This window comes from Nerophis ophidion, linkage group LG21 (assembly GCF_033978795.1).
Source record: "Nerophis ophidion isolate RoL-2023_Sa linkage group LG21, RoL_Noph_v1.0, whole genome shotgun sequence".
In the NCBI taxonomy this organism is placed as follows: Eukaryota; Metazoa; Chordata; class Actinopteri; order Syngnathiformes; family Syngnathidae; genus Nerophis; species Nerophis ophidion.
The window spans coordinates 10,321,305-10,336,557 of NC_084631.1; the positions used below are offsets into that span (position 1 = coordinate 10,321,305).

Sequence of the window (15,253 nt, forward strand, 5' to 3'; positions counted from 1 at the left end):
ATATATATATATAAAAGCTCCTTCCTCGCGGCGGATTCCATCCACACTTGCCATGAATGTGACCTGTGCCTTTCAAATGCATTTAAGGCAGACTATTTTGTTTGATTACTTGATTAGAACATGTCCAATACATCCGTCCATCCATCCATCCATTTCCTACCGCTTATTCCCTTTGGGGTCACGGGGGGCGCTAGTGCCTATCTCAGCCGCAATCGGGCGGAAGGCAGTGTACACCCTGGACAAGTCGCCACCTCATCGCAGGGCCAACACAGATAGACATACAACATTCACACTACAATATTTTTTAATAGATTTGCAAAAAACTGTTAAAAAAACAACCACTTTTCACATTGTCATTACTGCGTATTGTGTGTAGAATTTTGAGGACAAAAATGAATCCATTCCATTTTCCAATAAGGCAGAAATTTAAGAAAATGTTGAAAAAGTGTAGCGCTGTGAATACTTTCTGGATGCACTGTATTTTACATATGAACTCCCGATCCATCTGCTAATTGTATATGCATTTTATGCCCTTTTTTGTCAAAAACAAACAAACATGTTTTTATGGCAAAAACACAAAATCACCCCAATAAAACATTTAGTAATTGGAAACTTAAGTAGGTCATAACAACATTGATTTTGATTCATTATTATCTATTGAACAATGACAGTTAATATACATTATTTGTACTTCCAACTGCCAAATCTCTAGATCAATAGGTTTTTTTATAATTTTTTGAGCCATGACAGTTATCAAAAAGCTTTGTGTTATTAGTGCAAATTTTTCATCGTTACGTTTTCTCTTTTCTTACAATTGTGAAGTGAATTATATTTATATAGCGCTTTTCTCAAAGCGCTTTACATAGTGAAACCCAATATCAAAGTTGCATTTAAACCAGTGTGGGTGGCACTGGGAGCAGGAGGGTAAAGTGTCTTGCCCAAGGACACAACGGCAGTAACTAGGATGGCACAAGCGGGAATCGAACCTGCAACCCTCAAGTTGCTAGCACGGCCACTCTACCAACCGAGCTATGCCGCCCCAATTGTATCTTTTTTTTTTTTTTTAGAGGTAGTAGTGTTTTAAAATTTGGCCACCCCCGCTCCTGACTGGTATTTGCTTTTGTCGAACACGTAACGACCGTAGGGAACAGATGAGCTTATTTCAAAGATGATTAACACATCCAAAAGTGTCTTGCTGGTGAAATACGGAGCTGCAGAACTTTGTGAGGGTTTTTTTTTTTTTTGTGAAGTAATGGAATTACCGCAGAGGGGAAGTTGCTTCAAATGTTGCGTTAAAAAGTCAACATCGAAACCGACAGGAGTCATTAGAGGTCTCCAACAGGGGGGGGGGGGGGGGGGGGGGGCGGGCGGGACGGACGGGGGTGGGGGGGTGGTGGGGGGGGGTGGGGGTTTCTGGCAATCCTAGAGGGCCCACACAGGAACTGCAGGGAGCTTTAAAAAATTTGGGTCATGAAACCATATTCCCTCCTGGCATTTTTGCATGAATAGAAGTCTTTAAATTCCAATGATCAGACTATAGTAAACAAATAAAAGGGTCAACATTGCACACATTCAAAGTACTGTCATTGTTTTATTCAAGGAGGACAATCAATCAATCAATCAATCAATAAATCTGTTGTGATCCGCTTCCCGGATCACATGTTCATTTAGTTTTTGGAGTCCTTTGGTGTTTTCGGTTTGTGTTGGACTCTTCCGGTTCCTAGTTTTGCCCTTCCTTATTTATCTTGTCTCCATGGTTTCGCATTTGTTCCACCTGCTACTTACTTTTGACGCGCACCTGTGTTTCATTGATTACTTCCGTATTTAAGCCTGCCTTCTCCCTCCGTTCATTCTTCATCCTTTGTTTGCGGTAAGCAACGCTCACGTGGATGTTTCTAAGTCGTGTCTCTGTGCTAAGTTCCTTCTTAGCTTCCCGTGCACTCGGCACGTTATTTTTGGACTCCGGACTCAGTGCTAAGTTTTTAGCTTAGCTTCCTGTGCGTTCGGCACGCGTTTTCTTTTGTTGATTGTGTCTCTTTTGTACCAGTGCTACTATTTTTTTGTATTTAAATCAAGCCCTTACCTGCAAGTCTCATCCGACTGGTCCATTGCATCCTGAGGTAGAACACAACGCGCATCACTATGCGTTTCCTACGTGACACAATCAATCAATCAATCAATCAATCAAGCAATCAATCAATCAATCAATCACTATCCTTTATTGAACCAAGTCAAAACTCATTAAGACTAAAAATCTCTGTTCCAAAAGTGAGCTGGCCAAGTAACCAAGTTATAGAAATACGTATAAAAACAACAAAAAACAACAGCAGTCACACACAACAATTGAAAAATAGGGCAAAACAATGTATAACATGTTTCAGTAAAAAAAAAAAAACAGCTTACAAACATGTACAATGCCAAATAGAAACAAGTTCTCAATCCTTTCAAATGGCCTGAAAATCCCCCAAAGTGATCAGCTCAGGTAACCTCAGATCCTTTTGTAAGTTATTCCATGACCATGGAGCAGCAAACAAACATTCCAAGTATGTCCCGTGACCTTAAGACATTAAAACACAACCATCAAGAAAATCTGCGTACCACAACCTCGAGTACAAACCCCAAAACTAGTGAAGTTGTCACGTTGTGCAAATCATAAATAAAAACAAAACACAATGATTTGCAAAGCCTTTTCAACCTAGATTCAATTGAACAGACTGCAAAGACAAGATACTTAACATTCAAACTGGAAAACTTTGTTATTTTTTCCAAATATCAGCTCATTTGGAATTTGATGCCTGCAATATGTTTAAAAAAAGCTAGCACTAGTGGCAAAAGAGACCGAGAAAGTTGAGGAATGCTCATCAGACACTTCTTTGGAACATCCCGCAGTTTAAGAACAACATTTCTCTATGAGCAATCGCAAGGAATTTAGGGATTTCACCATCTACGGTCTGTAAGATCATCAAAAGTTTCAGAGAATCTGGAGAAATCACTGCACGTAAGCGATGATATTATGGACCTTTACCATGAATTGATTAACGTGGATCCCGACCTAAACAAGTTGAAAAACTTATTCGGGTATGACCATTTAGTGGTCAATTGTACGAAATATGTACTGAACTGTGCAATCTACTAATAAAAGTATCAATGAATCAATCAATCAAACAAAAAAACAGCGATCCCTCAGGCGGTACTGCATCAAAAGGCGACATTAGTGTGTAAAGGATATCACCACATGGGCTCAGGAACACTATAGAAAACCACTGTCAGTAACTACAGTTGGTCGCCACATCTGTAAGTGCAAGTTAAAACTGTACTATTTAAAGCGAAAGCCATTTATCAACAACACCCGTTAAAAAATTACCTGTGGGCTGCGCTTTAGACACCCCTGGCCTAGAGCAAAAACCGGCCTTGCCTATAATCTTGCATATTGGCACTTGAGTGTTCATCAATATCTACTGTCCCTAAACTCAAAGTCAAAGACCCTTTCCTTTTTGTACGTAAGTAGTAAAACCTTAAAGTCGCAACTTGGGTGTACTTAAGTGCATGTGGGCAAGCTACAAAAACAAAGGACTACCATCCACCTCTGAAACCACATTTTGACATGTTACCTTTCATTTGAAACACCGTTTTTTTTACATGAGTTATAATTAGGAGGTCCATGCACCATCTCTCTATCAGTTTTAGGGTCCTTGACGGCCTGAAGACCTCCGATCCACAGTGTCAAATGTCTGTAAAAGAACTTTGTTGGTTGATACTGAATTGTTCTCTTAGACGCTCCAAAGAACACGTCAGTCAGCTACATGAGTCCGGCGACGGAGGGAACTATCCTCCTCCTGACCTGCCACACCGACGCCAACCCAACCGTGGACAGCTACACCTGGTACCAAGTGGACGGAGGTCAGGTGACACCGGTGGGATCCAGGAAACGACTTTACATCACGGTCACGGAGGCCACAAACAGCTTTTATTGCAGAGTCCACAACAGATATGGATACCAGAACTCATCCAGAACGCTGATAGAGGTGCAATGTAAGTCCATATCATACCCAACACGAAGTACTACTAGTAAAAAGTTTTAGATGGTTCAGGCGAAAATGACTGTACAGGGGTGATATGTTAAGCAACATGAAACATTTAGATCTGATGACATCTATTAAACAAGACTAGAAGCAAGGAATTAAACAGAGACAGAATTCCATTTGGCTCAATGAGGAGAAACGCGTAGACTTGTACCCTTGTACAGTGTCTCACCACGCTCTGACGAAAGATTGTACGCCTCCTCTTTTATTTGGACTTTACTTGATTTAATGGAAACAGCTGTTTCTAAGGGAGGGGGGTTGTAAACCCCCATCCTCTTTGGTTACAACACAGTTCAAAGAAAAGGTCTGTTCAAAGAAGAGGTCTAAACAGTTCAAAGAAACGGTGCCTGGAGGGGAGTCAGGTCCTGCTTCCTCTCCGCTTTGTAGATCTCGATCAAGACAAAATGTTCCTGTGGATTACAATACATCAAAGAAACCGACACCTTCATGTAAGCTTCCCATCCTACACAGAGGAGTTTTACAAGCCTTCTGCTTGGAAAGATCAAAGACAGCTTTTGTCCTCTCGCAGGAACTCGATTTAACACAAAGATTTGTGATATCTTAGATGCAATTATTCTGACAGAAGTGGCCCATAATCATCCCCTCTGAAAAGTACCGTCTTCAATTTTTTTTTACCCCTTTTTGGCACAACAATGCGTGGCGGGGTAGTCTCTGTGACTGCCTGTTCTAGTAAGGTTCTGTAAAATATATATTTTTAATTCACAACCTCAAATGGCCAAAAATGTATCCCCCTCACCTCTTGAACTAGAAAGGTAGAACAAAAAAAATCACAACTTTAAATGGCTCAAAATTTACCCCTCTGAAAAGTACTGTTTTCTGCCTTTCTTTTGGACCCCCAATGATAAATATAAAATATATTTTTTTAATTCACAACCTCAAATGGCCAAAAATGTATCCCCCTCACCTCTTGAACTAGAAAGGTAGAACAAAAACATCACAACTTTAAATGGCTCAAAATTGACCCCTCTGAAAAGTACTGTTTTCTGCCTTTCTTTTGGACCCCCAATAATAAAAATAAAATATATTTTTTTAATTCACAACCTCAAATGGCCAAAAATATATGCCCTCACCTCTTGAACTATAAAGGTAGAACAAAAAAATCACAACTTTAAATGGCTCAAAATTTACCCCTCCTAAAAGTACTGTTTTCTGCCTTTTATTTGGACCCCCAATGGTAAATATAAAATATATTGTTTTAATTCACAACCTCAAATGGCCAAAAATGTATCCCCTCACCTCTTGAACTAGAAAGGTAGAACAAAAAAATCACAACTTTAAATGGCTCAAAATTTACCCCTCTGAAAAGTACTGTTTTCTGCCTTTCTTTTGGACCCCCAATAATAAAAATAAAATAATTTTTTTTAATTCACAACCTCAAAGGGCCAAAAATGTATCCCCTCACCTCTTGAACTACAAAGGTGGAACAAAAAAATCACAACTTTAAATCGCTCAAAATTTACCCCTCCTAAAAGTACTGTTTTCTGCCTTTCTTTTGGACCCCCAATGGTAAATATAATATATATTGTTTTAATTCACAACATTCAAATGGCCAAAAATGTATCCCCCTGACCTCTTGAACTAAAAAGGAACAACAACAAAAAATCACAACTTTAAATGGCTCAAAATTTACCCCTCTAAAAAATACTGTTTTCTGCCTTTCTTTTGGACCCCTTATGATAAATATAAAATGTTTTTTTTTAATTCACAACCTCAAATGGCCAAAAATGTATCCCCTCACCTCTTGAACTAGAAAGGTAGAACGAAAAAAATCACAACTTTAAATGGCTCAAAATTTACCCCTCTGAAAAGTACTGTTTTCTGCATTTCTTTTGGACCCCCAATGTTAAATATAAATTATATATTTTTAATTCACAACCTCAAATGGCCAAAAATGTATCCCCTCACCTCTTGAACTAGAAAGGTAGAACAAAAAAATCACAACTTTAAATGGCTCAAAATTTACCCCTCTGAAAAGTACTGTTTTCTGCCTTTCCTTTGGACCCCCAATGTTAAATATAAATTATTTATTTTCAATTCACAACCTCAAATGGCCAAAAATGTATCCCCTCACCCCTTGAACTAGAAAGGTAGGACAAAAAAATCACAACTTTAATTGGCTCAAAATTGACCCCTCTGAAAAGTACTGTGTTCTGCCTTTCTTTTGGACCCCCAATGATAAATATAAAATACATTTTTTCAATTCACAACCTCAAATGGCCAAAAATGTATCCCCTCACCTCTTGAACTAGAAAGGTAGAACAAAAAATCACAACTTCAAATGGCTTAAAATTGACCCCTCTGAAAAGTACTGTTTTCTGCCTTTCTTTTGGACCCCCAATGTTAAATATACATTTTTTTTTCAATTCACAACCTCAAATGGCCAACAATGTATCCCCTCACCTCTTGAACTAGAAAGGTAGAACAAAAAAATCACAACTTTAATTGGCTCAAAATTTACCCCTCTGAAAAGTACTGTTTTCTGCCTTTCTTTTGGACCCCCAATGGTAAACATAAAACATATATTTTTAATTCCCAACTTCAAATGGCCGAAAATTGACCCCTCCGAAAAGCGCAATTTTGTGACATTTTTTAACTCCTTTTTAATGAGGTTGTGGATGATTTCCCCCACCTATTGAACCAAAAAGGTAAAAAAAAAAAAAAAGAAAAAAAAAAAATTCGTAACCTCAGATGGCTAAAAATGTATCCCCTTTTTACTGTTTACTTTTAACACAATAATTTCGAGATCAACTTAAGATCTATCGGTCAATTATGACTTTTATTGTTGATTCGGTTTTTTGTTTGTCCATTTTACGCCACTCTTTAAAGAAAAATAACATTGTTTTTTTATATGGCAACTACAAAATATGCAACACGTTACATTTTTTTGGTAGGAAAAATTTAATGTGACGTAATTGGAGCCTCGAACAGGTCAATCATTCATAATGACATTGATTTTGATTCATTATTATTTCATTATTATGGCAGCTTTGTGTTATTAGAGTCAACATTGCAACATTTTCTTGTTACATTTCACCTCTTTGCTCTTTTATACCACTTTTCATGGTTTTTAATCTTATTTTTAGAAGGTGTTCTGGGGCCGTTAAAAAAAATTGCCTGCAGGCCACATCCCTGCCTTAAATGCAACATAACAAATGGTGTTTCTTCTAACAGTTCCTCCCAAGGAAACATCAGTTATCGTGGAGCCCGATGGTCCGATAGTGGAGGGCGACGCTGTAGTCCTGCTGTGTCAAAGCCGGGCCAAACCGCCTGTGTCCGACTATGCCTGGTTAAAAAACGGCAACCGAATATACAACGAGACGGACGGGGTCTTGTTCTTGGAACGTGTGGAGGAGAGAGATGGCGGGCTCTATCGCTGTAGAGCCATAAACCAGCTGGGAGAGGACCTCTCAGACGCCGTTCAGCTGGACGTTGAATGTAAGTGAAAAGTGACGCCGTCCTCGTGCGTCCATCCATTCTCGGGGGTAACGATTCAATTCAGAATCCATTCTCCATTCAAAATCAATACTTTTTTAATAACTTCGTATGCCAGTTGTATGATTTGCTGCATTTCTCGATAAAACTGCTCTGACAAATTACTTAAAGGCCTACTAAAAACCCACTACTACCGACCACGCAGTCTGATAGTTTATATATCAATGATGAAATATTAACATTGCAACACATGCCAATACGGCCGGTTTAGTTTAATAAATTGCAATTTTAAATTTTGAGCGGAAGTATCCTGCTAAAACGTCACGCATTGTAGAAGACATTTTGTTCCAGCACCGTTCCAAGCTATAAGTCGTCTGTTTTCATCACAATTTGTTCAATGAATAATGGAGACGTCAAAGAAGAAAGCTGTAGGTGGGAAGCGGTGTCATGCGGCCGCCTTTAGCAACATAAACACAGCCGGTGTTTCATTGTTTACATTCCCGAAAGATGACGGTGAAGCTTTACTATGGAACAGAGCGGTCAAGCGAACACGGTTGGATTGGACCACACACACAAAGTACAGTGTATTATGCAGCGATCATTTCGAAAGATCGTGTCTCGAAGCGGGTCCCTTGCGAAGGGCAGAGATGGGCATCGCCACCACGCGTCGACTGGTGCCGAAAAAAGGTTGTACAGGTACGACCATATAATCTCACTAAAACACTAGTAACAAAATAAGCAGATAAGGGGTTTTCCAGAATTATGCTAGTAAAGGTGTCTAATAACATTTGAATCGCTCCCACTGTATAGTCTTTTTTTTTCTAGTCCTTCACTCTCACTTTCCTCATCCACAAATCTTTCGGTAAAGGCAAGGCTTTTGTATTAGCGACCAAAAGTTGCGAACTTTATCGTCAATGTTCTCTACTAAATCCTTTCAGCAAAAATATGGCAATATGGCAAAATGATCAAGTATGAAACATAGAATGGACCTGCTATCCCCGTTTAAATAAGATAATGTCATTTAAGTAGGTCTTTAAAAGAAAACTGGTTTTGTTTAAAAAAAATAAAAAAATTCCACCCAAACATTTAATAAAGTCAAATACAAATAAGGCAACAAGAGAAGTATCCAACTTTTCTAAAGTAAACATGTACAGCAGATTTGATCATCTCCATCAGGGGTCCCCAAACTATGGACCGCCAGCGTCCAAAATCCGGCCCGCAGGAAGTCCCAAGTTAAAAAAAAAAAATATATATATATATATATATATATATATATATAAATATATATATATTTTTTAATCTGTGCTTTCTAATCCATTTTCTACTGCTTGTTACTCTTGGTGTCTCCTAGCCGCTCAGGCAAATCATATTGTCAAAAAATGCCTTTCCCCATCAATAATGTGACCTCATTGCGCTCGGAATATACACTATATTGCCAAAAGTATTTGGCCACCCATCCAAATGATCAGAATCAGGTGTTCTAATCACTTGGCCCGGTGTATAAAATCAAGCACTTAGGCCTGGAGACTATTTCTACAAACACATGTGAAAGAATGGGCCGCTCTCAGTGATTTCCAGCATGGAACTATCATAGGATGCCACCTGTGCAACAAATCCAGTCGTGAAATGTCCTCGCTAAAAATTCCAAAGTCAACTGTTGGCTTTATTATAAGAAAATTGAAGGTTTTGGGAACAACAGCAAGTCAGCCACCAAGTGGTAGGCCACGTGAACTGATAGAGAGGGGTCAGCGGATGCTGAAGCGCAAACTGCAAAGACTTTCTGCACAGTCAGTTGCTACAGAGCTCCAAACTTCATGCGACCTTCCAATTAACCCACGAACAGTACGTAGAGAGCTTCTTGGAATAGGTTTCCATGGCTGAGCAGCTGCATCTAAGCCAGGGGTGGGCATTACGTCGATCGCGATCGACTGGTCGATCTCGGAGGGTGTGTCAGTCGATCTCAAGCCAGGCATTAAAAAATAGACATAAAAATGAGCAATCATCAATCATACCAAGACTTCACTTTCGTCAGTTGTTTGACATTCTCGGCACCCGAGGATCTTGTGAGATGACGCTGGCTGCTGCGAGCTCATATTTAAGAAAAAAATCACTAACAGGGCGGACGCAGAGAAACACATTTTATTTCTAGAGACTCCGTACCTACTGTCAAAACTCTAAAGACCGACTGCACAGTTCCTGTCTTCACCATAAAAGACCTGTTTCATCCTGCCTGTGCTAACAAAATAAGAGTCTCAGAAAGCTAGCGTGCACAAGCTAGCAAGCTACGGAGTTTGATGCCAATGTACTTCTCCCCCGCCCTCAGCGACCGCTTTCTCACTTGCTTGCCCACCCGCACACTCACTGACGTCACTCACCTGCTGCCAGACATTAAAGGGCCACACACATATGCTACTCTCATAACAAAGTGTTTAAAAACGAGTATGCAAGTTGGACAAATGAGATGCCAAATCCAACCACTTTCATGTGGTATTGGACAGAAAGGACAACTTTTTTTCTCCTCCATTTGAAAATGCGGACGTTATCAGCACCACTGTCTAATTCCAATCAATGCAAGTCATCACAATCAGGTACTACACCAACTTTTATTCTTGTCTTCATGAAAGAAAGGAATCTATGTATGTTAAACATGCTTGTATTATCATTAAACACCATTAACTTGTTAACAAAAATGTCTCTTTCATAAATAAATAAATATAAATGATATATATAAATGAGGTAGATCCCCTCAAGTTGGTCAATTGAAAAGTAGCTCACCTCCAGAAAAAGTGCGAGCGCCCCTGATTTAAGCCATACATCACCAAGTCCATTGCAAACCGTCGGATTAAGTGGAGACGCGTTCTCTGGAGTGACGAATCACGCTTTTCCATCTGGCAATCTGACGGACCAGTCTGGGTTTGGAGGTTGCCAGGAGAACGCTACATTTTGGACTGCATTGTGCCGAGTGTGAAATTTGGTGGAGGAGGAATTATGGTGTGGGGTGGTTTTTCAGAAGTTGGGCTTGACCCCTTAGTTCCAGTGAAAGGAACTTTGAATGCTCCAGGATACAAAACTAGTTTGGACAATTCCATGCTCCCAAGTAAGCTCCAAAAGAGTTTGGAGCGGGCCCCTTCCTCTCCCAACATGACTGTGCAGCAGTGCACAAACACCAACTCACCAACACAGCAGGCATTTTATTTTTAATTTTATTGTCATTAAATGATGTTTGTGATGAACGTTTTAAAACACATTTCATGAAAGCAAATGAATTGTCCGTTCATCGAGTTCAAATTTGAGAATTATCTGTCTCGTGCACAAAAAGGATTATCTGTGATTGAGCGTGATTAATTTGGAGTTAACTATGAGAAAACTGCGATTTATCGCAATTATATATATTTTAGTCGTTTGACAGCCCTACAAAAACACATAATTACACATTACTTACATTTTTTTTTTCCACTTTCATATGCCACATTTACAGAGTTGCCATTTTTCTCTGTCTTAAAGGCCCACTGAAATGAGATTTTCTTATTCAAACGGGGATAGCAGGTCCATTCTATGTGTCATACTTGATCATTTCGCCATATTGCCATATTTTTGCAGAAATGATTTAGTAGAGAACATCCACGATAAAGTTTGCAACTTTTGGTTGCTAATAAAAAAGCCTTGCCTTTACCGGAAGTAGCAGACGATGTGCGCGTGACGTCACGGGTTGTAGGGCTGCTCACATCCTCACATTGTTTATAATCATAGCCACCAGCAGCAAGAGCTATTCGGACCGAGACAGCGACGATTTCCCCCTTAATTTGAGCGAGGGTGAAAGATTCCCGGATGAAGAAAGTTAGAGTGAGGCACTAAAAAAAAAAAGTGGCAGTGTTAGCGTTTCAGATGTAATTAGACACATTTACTAGGATAATTCTGGAAGATCCCTTATATGCTTATTGTTTTAATCAGGGGTGGGTATTACGTCGATCGCGATCGACTGGTCGATCTCGGAGGGTGTGTCAGTCGATCTCAAGCCAGGCATTAAAAAATATACATAAAAATGAGCAATCATCAATCATACCAAGACTTCACTTTCGTCAGTTGTTTGACATTCTCGGCACCCGAGGATCTTGTGAGATGACGCTGGCTGCTGCGAGCTCATATTTAAGAAAAAAATCACTAACAGGGCGGACGCAGAGAAACACATTTTATTTCTAGAGACTCCGTACCTACTGTCAAAACTCTAAAGACCGACTGCACAGTTCCTGTCTTCACCATAAAAGACCTGTTTCATCCTGCCTGTGCTAACAAAATAAGAGTCTCAGAAAGCTAGCGTGCACAAGCTAGCAAGCTACGGAGTTTGATGCCAATGTATTTCTCCCCCGCCCCCAGCGACCGCTTTCTCACTTGCTTGCCCACCCGCACTCTCACTGAGGTCAATCACCTGCTGCCAGACATTAAAGGGCCACACACATATGCTACTCTCATAACAAAGTGTTTAAAAACGAGTATGCAAGTTGGACAACTGAGATGCCAAATCCAACCACTTTCATGTGGTATTGGACAGAAAGGAGGACTTTTTTTTCCTCCATTTGAAAATGCGGACGTTATCAGCACCACTGTCTAATTCCAATCAATGCAAGTCATCAGAATCAAATACACCAACTTATATTCTTGTCTTCATGAAAGAAAGGAATCTGTGTGTGTTAAACATGCTTGTATTATCATTAAACACCATTAACATGTTAACAAAAATGTCTCTTTCATAAATAAATAAATATAAATTATAAATAGGAATGAGGTAGATCTCCTCGACTTGGTCTATTGAAAAGTAGCTCACCTGCAGAAAAAGTGTGAGCGCCCCTGGTTTTAATAGTGTTTTAGTGAGATTGTAAAGACATATCTCGAGGTCGGATGGCTGCGGTGAACACGCCAGTGTCTCAGAGAGAAGCCGAGGAGCCAAGATCACAGCTGCCTTTTTTGACAGCTACTGCAGGAGGACGCATAATCCACTGATGTCTCCGGTAAAAAATACATCACCATTTTCCCATCCAAAAACATGCTGGTTGACGTAGAGAAACATGTTCGCTTGACCGCTCTGTTCCATAGTAAAGCTTCACAACAAACAAAGAAACACCGGCTGTGTCTCGGTGCTAAAGACAGCTGCAATCCACCGCTTTCCACCAACAGCATTCTTCTTTATAGTCTCCATTATTAATTGAACAAATTGCGAAAGATTCAGCAACACAGATGTCCAAATTACTGTGTAATTGTGCGATAAAAAGAGACGACTTTGGGCTAAAATGTCCCCTCCAACCAATAACGTCACAAACACGCGTCATCATTCCGCGACGTTTTCAACAAAAAACTGCGGGAAATTTTAAATTGTAATTTAGTAAACTAAAAAGGCCGTATTGGCATGTGTTGCAATGTTAATATTTCATCATTGATATATAAACTATCAGACTGCGGGGTGGGTAGTAGTGGGTTTCAGTAGGCCTTTAGTTAAACTGTAACTTGGTTTTCATGTTTAAAATATATAGTAAAAGTCATTTAATCAATGTTTATTTATATAGCCCTCAATCACAAGTGTCTCAAAGGGCTGTACAAGCAACAACAATATCCTCGGCTCAGATCCCACATCAGGGCAAGAAAAATCTCAAGCCAATGGGATAAATAAATAAATGGGTTGTACTTGTATAGCGCTTTTCTACCTTCAAGGTACTCAAAGCGTTTTGACACTACTTCCACATTTACCCATTCACACACACATTCACACACTGATGGAGGGAGCTGCCATGCAAGGCGCTAACCAGCACCCATCAGGAGCAAGGGTGAAGTGTCTTGCTCAGGACACAACGGACGTGACGAGGTTGGTACTAGGTGGGGATTGAACCAGGGACGCTCGGGTTGCGCTCGGCCACTCCCCCCGCTGCGACACGCCGTCCCTAAGATACAATGAGAAACCTTGGAGAGGACCACAGGTGTGACGACCCCCGTTCCCCGGGCGACCGGTGCAATGGATGTCGAGTGGATCTAGAAAATAGTGTGAGAGTCCAGTCCATAGTGGGGCCAGCAGGGGATCGTCTTGAGTGGAGACAAGTCAGCAGCGCAGAGACGTCACCAATTGATGCACAGAGGATCCTGACTTTGAACAGCGAGCAGCTGTAACCTCTCCACGCAGGAGACGGGGGCAGAGCAGGAAAGAGACGGCAGATCAACTGGTCTCAAAGGGGGTGTCTGTTTAAAGGCAAGAGTCTACTAATGAGTTTTAAGATGGAACTTAAAGGCTTCTAGCGATTGATTGTTTGTTGCTGCCTAAAAACATTAGATAGATAGATAGATAGGTAGATAGTACTTTATTTATTCCGTCAGGAGAGTTCCTTCAGGAAAATTACAATTTTCAGCACAATCCCATTCAAGATCAGACAAACATTACAGGGAGACAGAACAGGAACGCTGACGGGTCTGCCGGCTTCCAGCGCCCCTTACAAAAAAGATGACATACAGGTAAACAAGGGGGGGGGAAGAAAAAAATAGAAGTTTAAAATAAAATTAAAAAATCGGTCTTAGCCTAGGCCCTGGAGTGGGGGTGCAGACTGAGGCCAAGGGGGAAAAAAAACAAACAAAAAAAACCAACAACTCATAGCCATAGTACACATCCCTCTTCCATGTGTGTAAGAGGGAAACATCAAACATCAAAGAACACAGAGGACATTAAAGACATTAAAGCAGCAGATACAAGCAGACACTTCTACATACAGCTATGAATAAAAAGTAAAAGAAACATATCCACTGTGGTGGCCTCTGCGGTGTTCCACGCCATCTTCTGCTGGGGTGGAGGGAGCATGACCAGAGACAGGAGCAGACCCAACAAGGCAACCAAGACAGCCGACTCCACTCTCGGCCAGTGTCCAGTCCGCATGAATGAGCGAGGATACGTCCAAGGTGACTGAGGTGTCCGACACCTGCTCACCCAGCCAAGACACCGCGAAGCCTCTCCGTCCCAGCGCTCAGTGCTAGCTCCGCAGTCCTGTCCCCTCATCCGCATCTCCTCCAGTCCCTCCAAACAGACTCTGGTGTGGCAGACACCCAGCAGCTGGTCTCCATGGCCAAAAGGCTCCCGGGAGGCAGATCCAGAAGTCCACAAAAAAAGCACCACAGAGATCACGAAAGTGCCACCCCTTGTCAGACAGTCCCAAAGTGTCCCGGACCAAAATGCAAAAAAATATAATACCACATGAAAACAAGAGGGAAATACGATAGTTTAAAAAAAATAAGTCTAAATAAAAGATTGTGACACAAAAATCTGTTAGAGGTTTACAAATGAGGGTTGAATTGAAAGTATTTTGTAAGGAAGCTAAGATGTTCACTGAGCTCTAACAGGAGCGTATTTTTCTTCCAGATGCTCCGAGAAACACTTTGGTGGCGGTCTATCCGTCCGGCCCAGTCCCAGACGGCAACACTGTGACTTTAAGGTGCACGAGCGTGGCCAATCCAGCGGTGGCCAACTTCACGTGGTACAGAGTGGCTGCGGGGGAGCGTGAGGTGATCGGCCAAGGAGAGGCGATCTCCTTCAAAGTGAAAAAACTTTCACAGGAAGACTTCTACTGTCAAACTGTCAACGTCCACGGCCTTGACGTCTCTGAGACTCTCAACATCAATGTCACATGTGAGCCTATCTTGTAAGACGTTTCATGTCGTTTGGAATTTTTCTCGCACGCTCTAACCACTGC

At 40.9% G+C, this 15,253-nt stretch overlaps 1 protein-coding gene across 1 annotated transcript in view; it reads left to right on the forward strand.

Moving 5' to 3' along the window:
• LOC133539746 (sialic acid-binding Ig-like lectin 10) overlaps positions 1-15,253 on the forward strand; it is a 54,290-nt gene that overhangs the window by 12,027 nt on the left and 27,010 nt on the right. Inside the window, exons 6-8 of the mRNA XM_061881882.1 lie at positions 3,775-4,032; positions 7,275-7,538; positions 14,923-15,189. Coding sequence (XP_061737866.1) covers positions 3,775-4,032; positions 7,275-7,538; positions 14,923-15,189 — 789 coding nt within the window. The remainder of the gene's footprint in view (positions 1-3,774; positions 4,033-7,274; positions 7,539-14,922; positions 15,190-15,253) is intronic.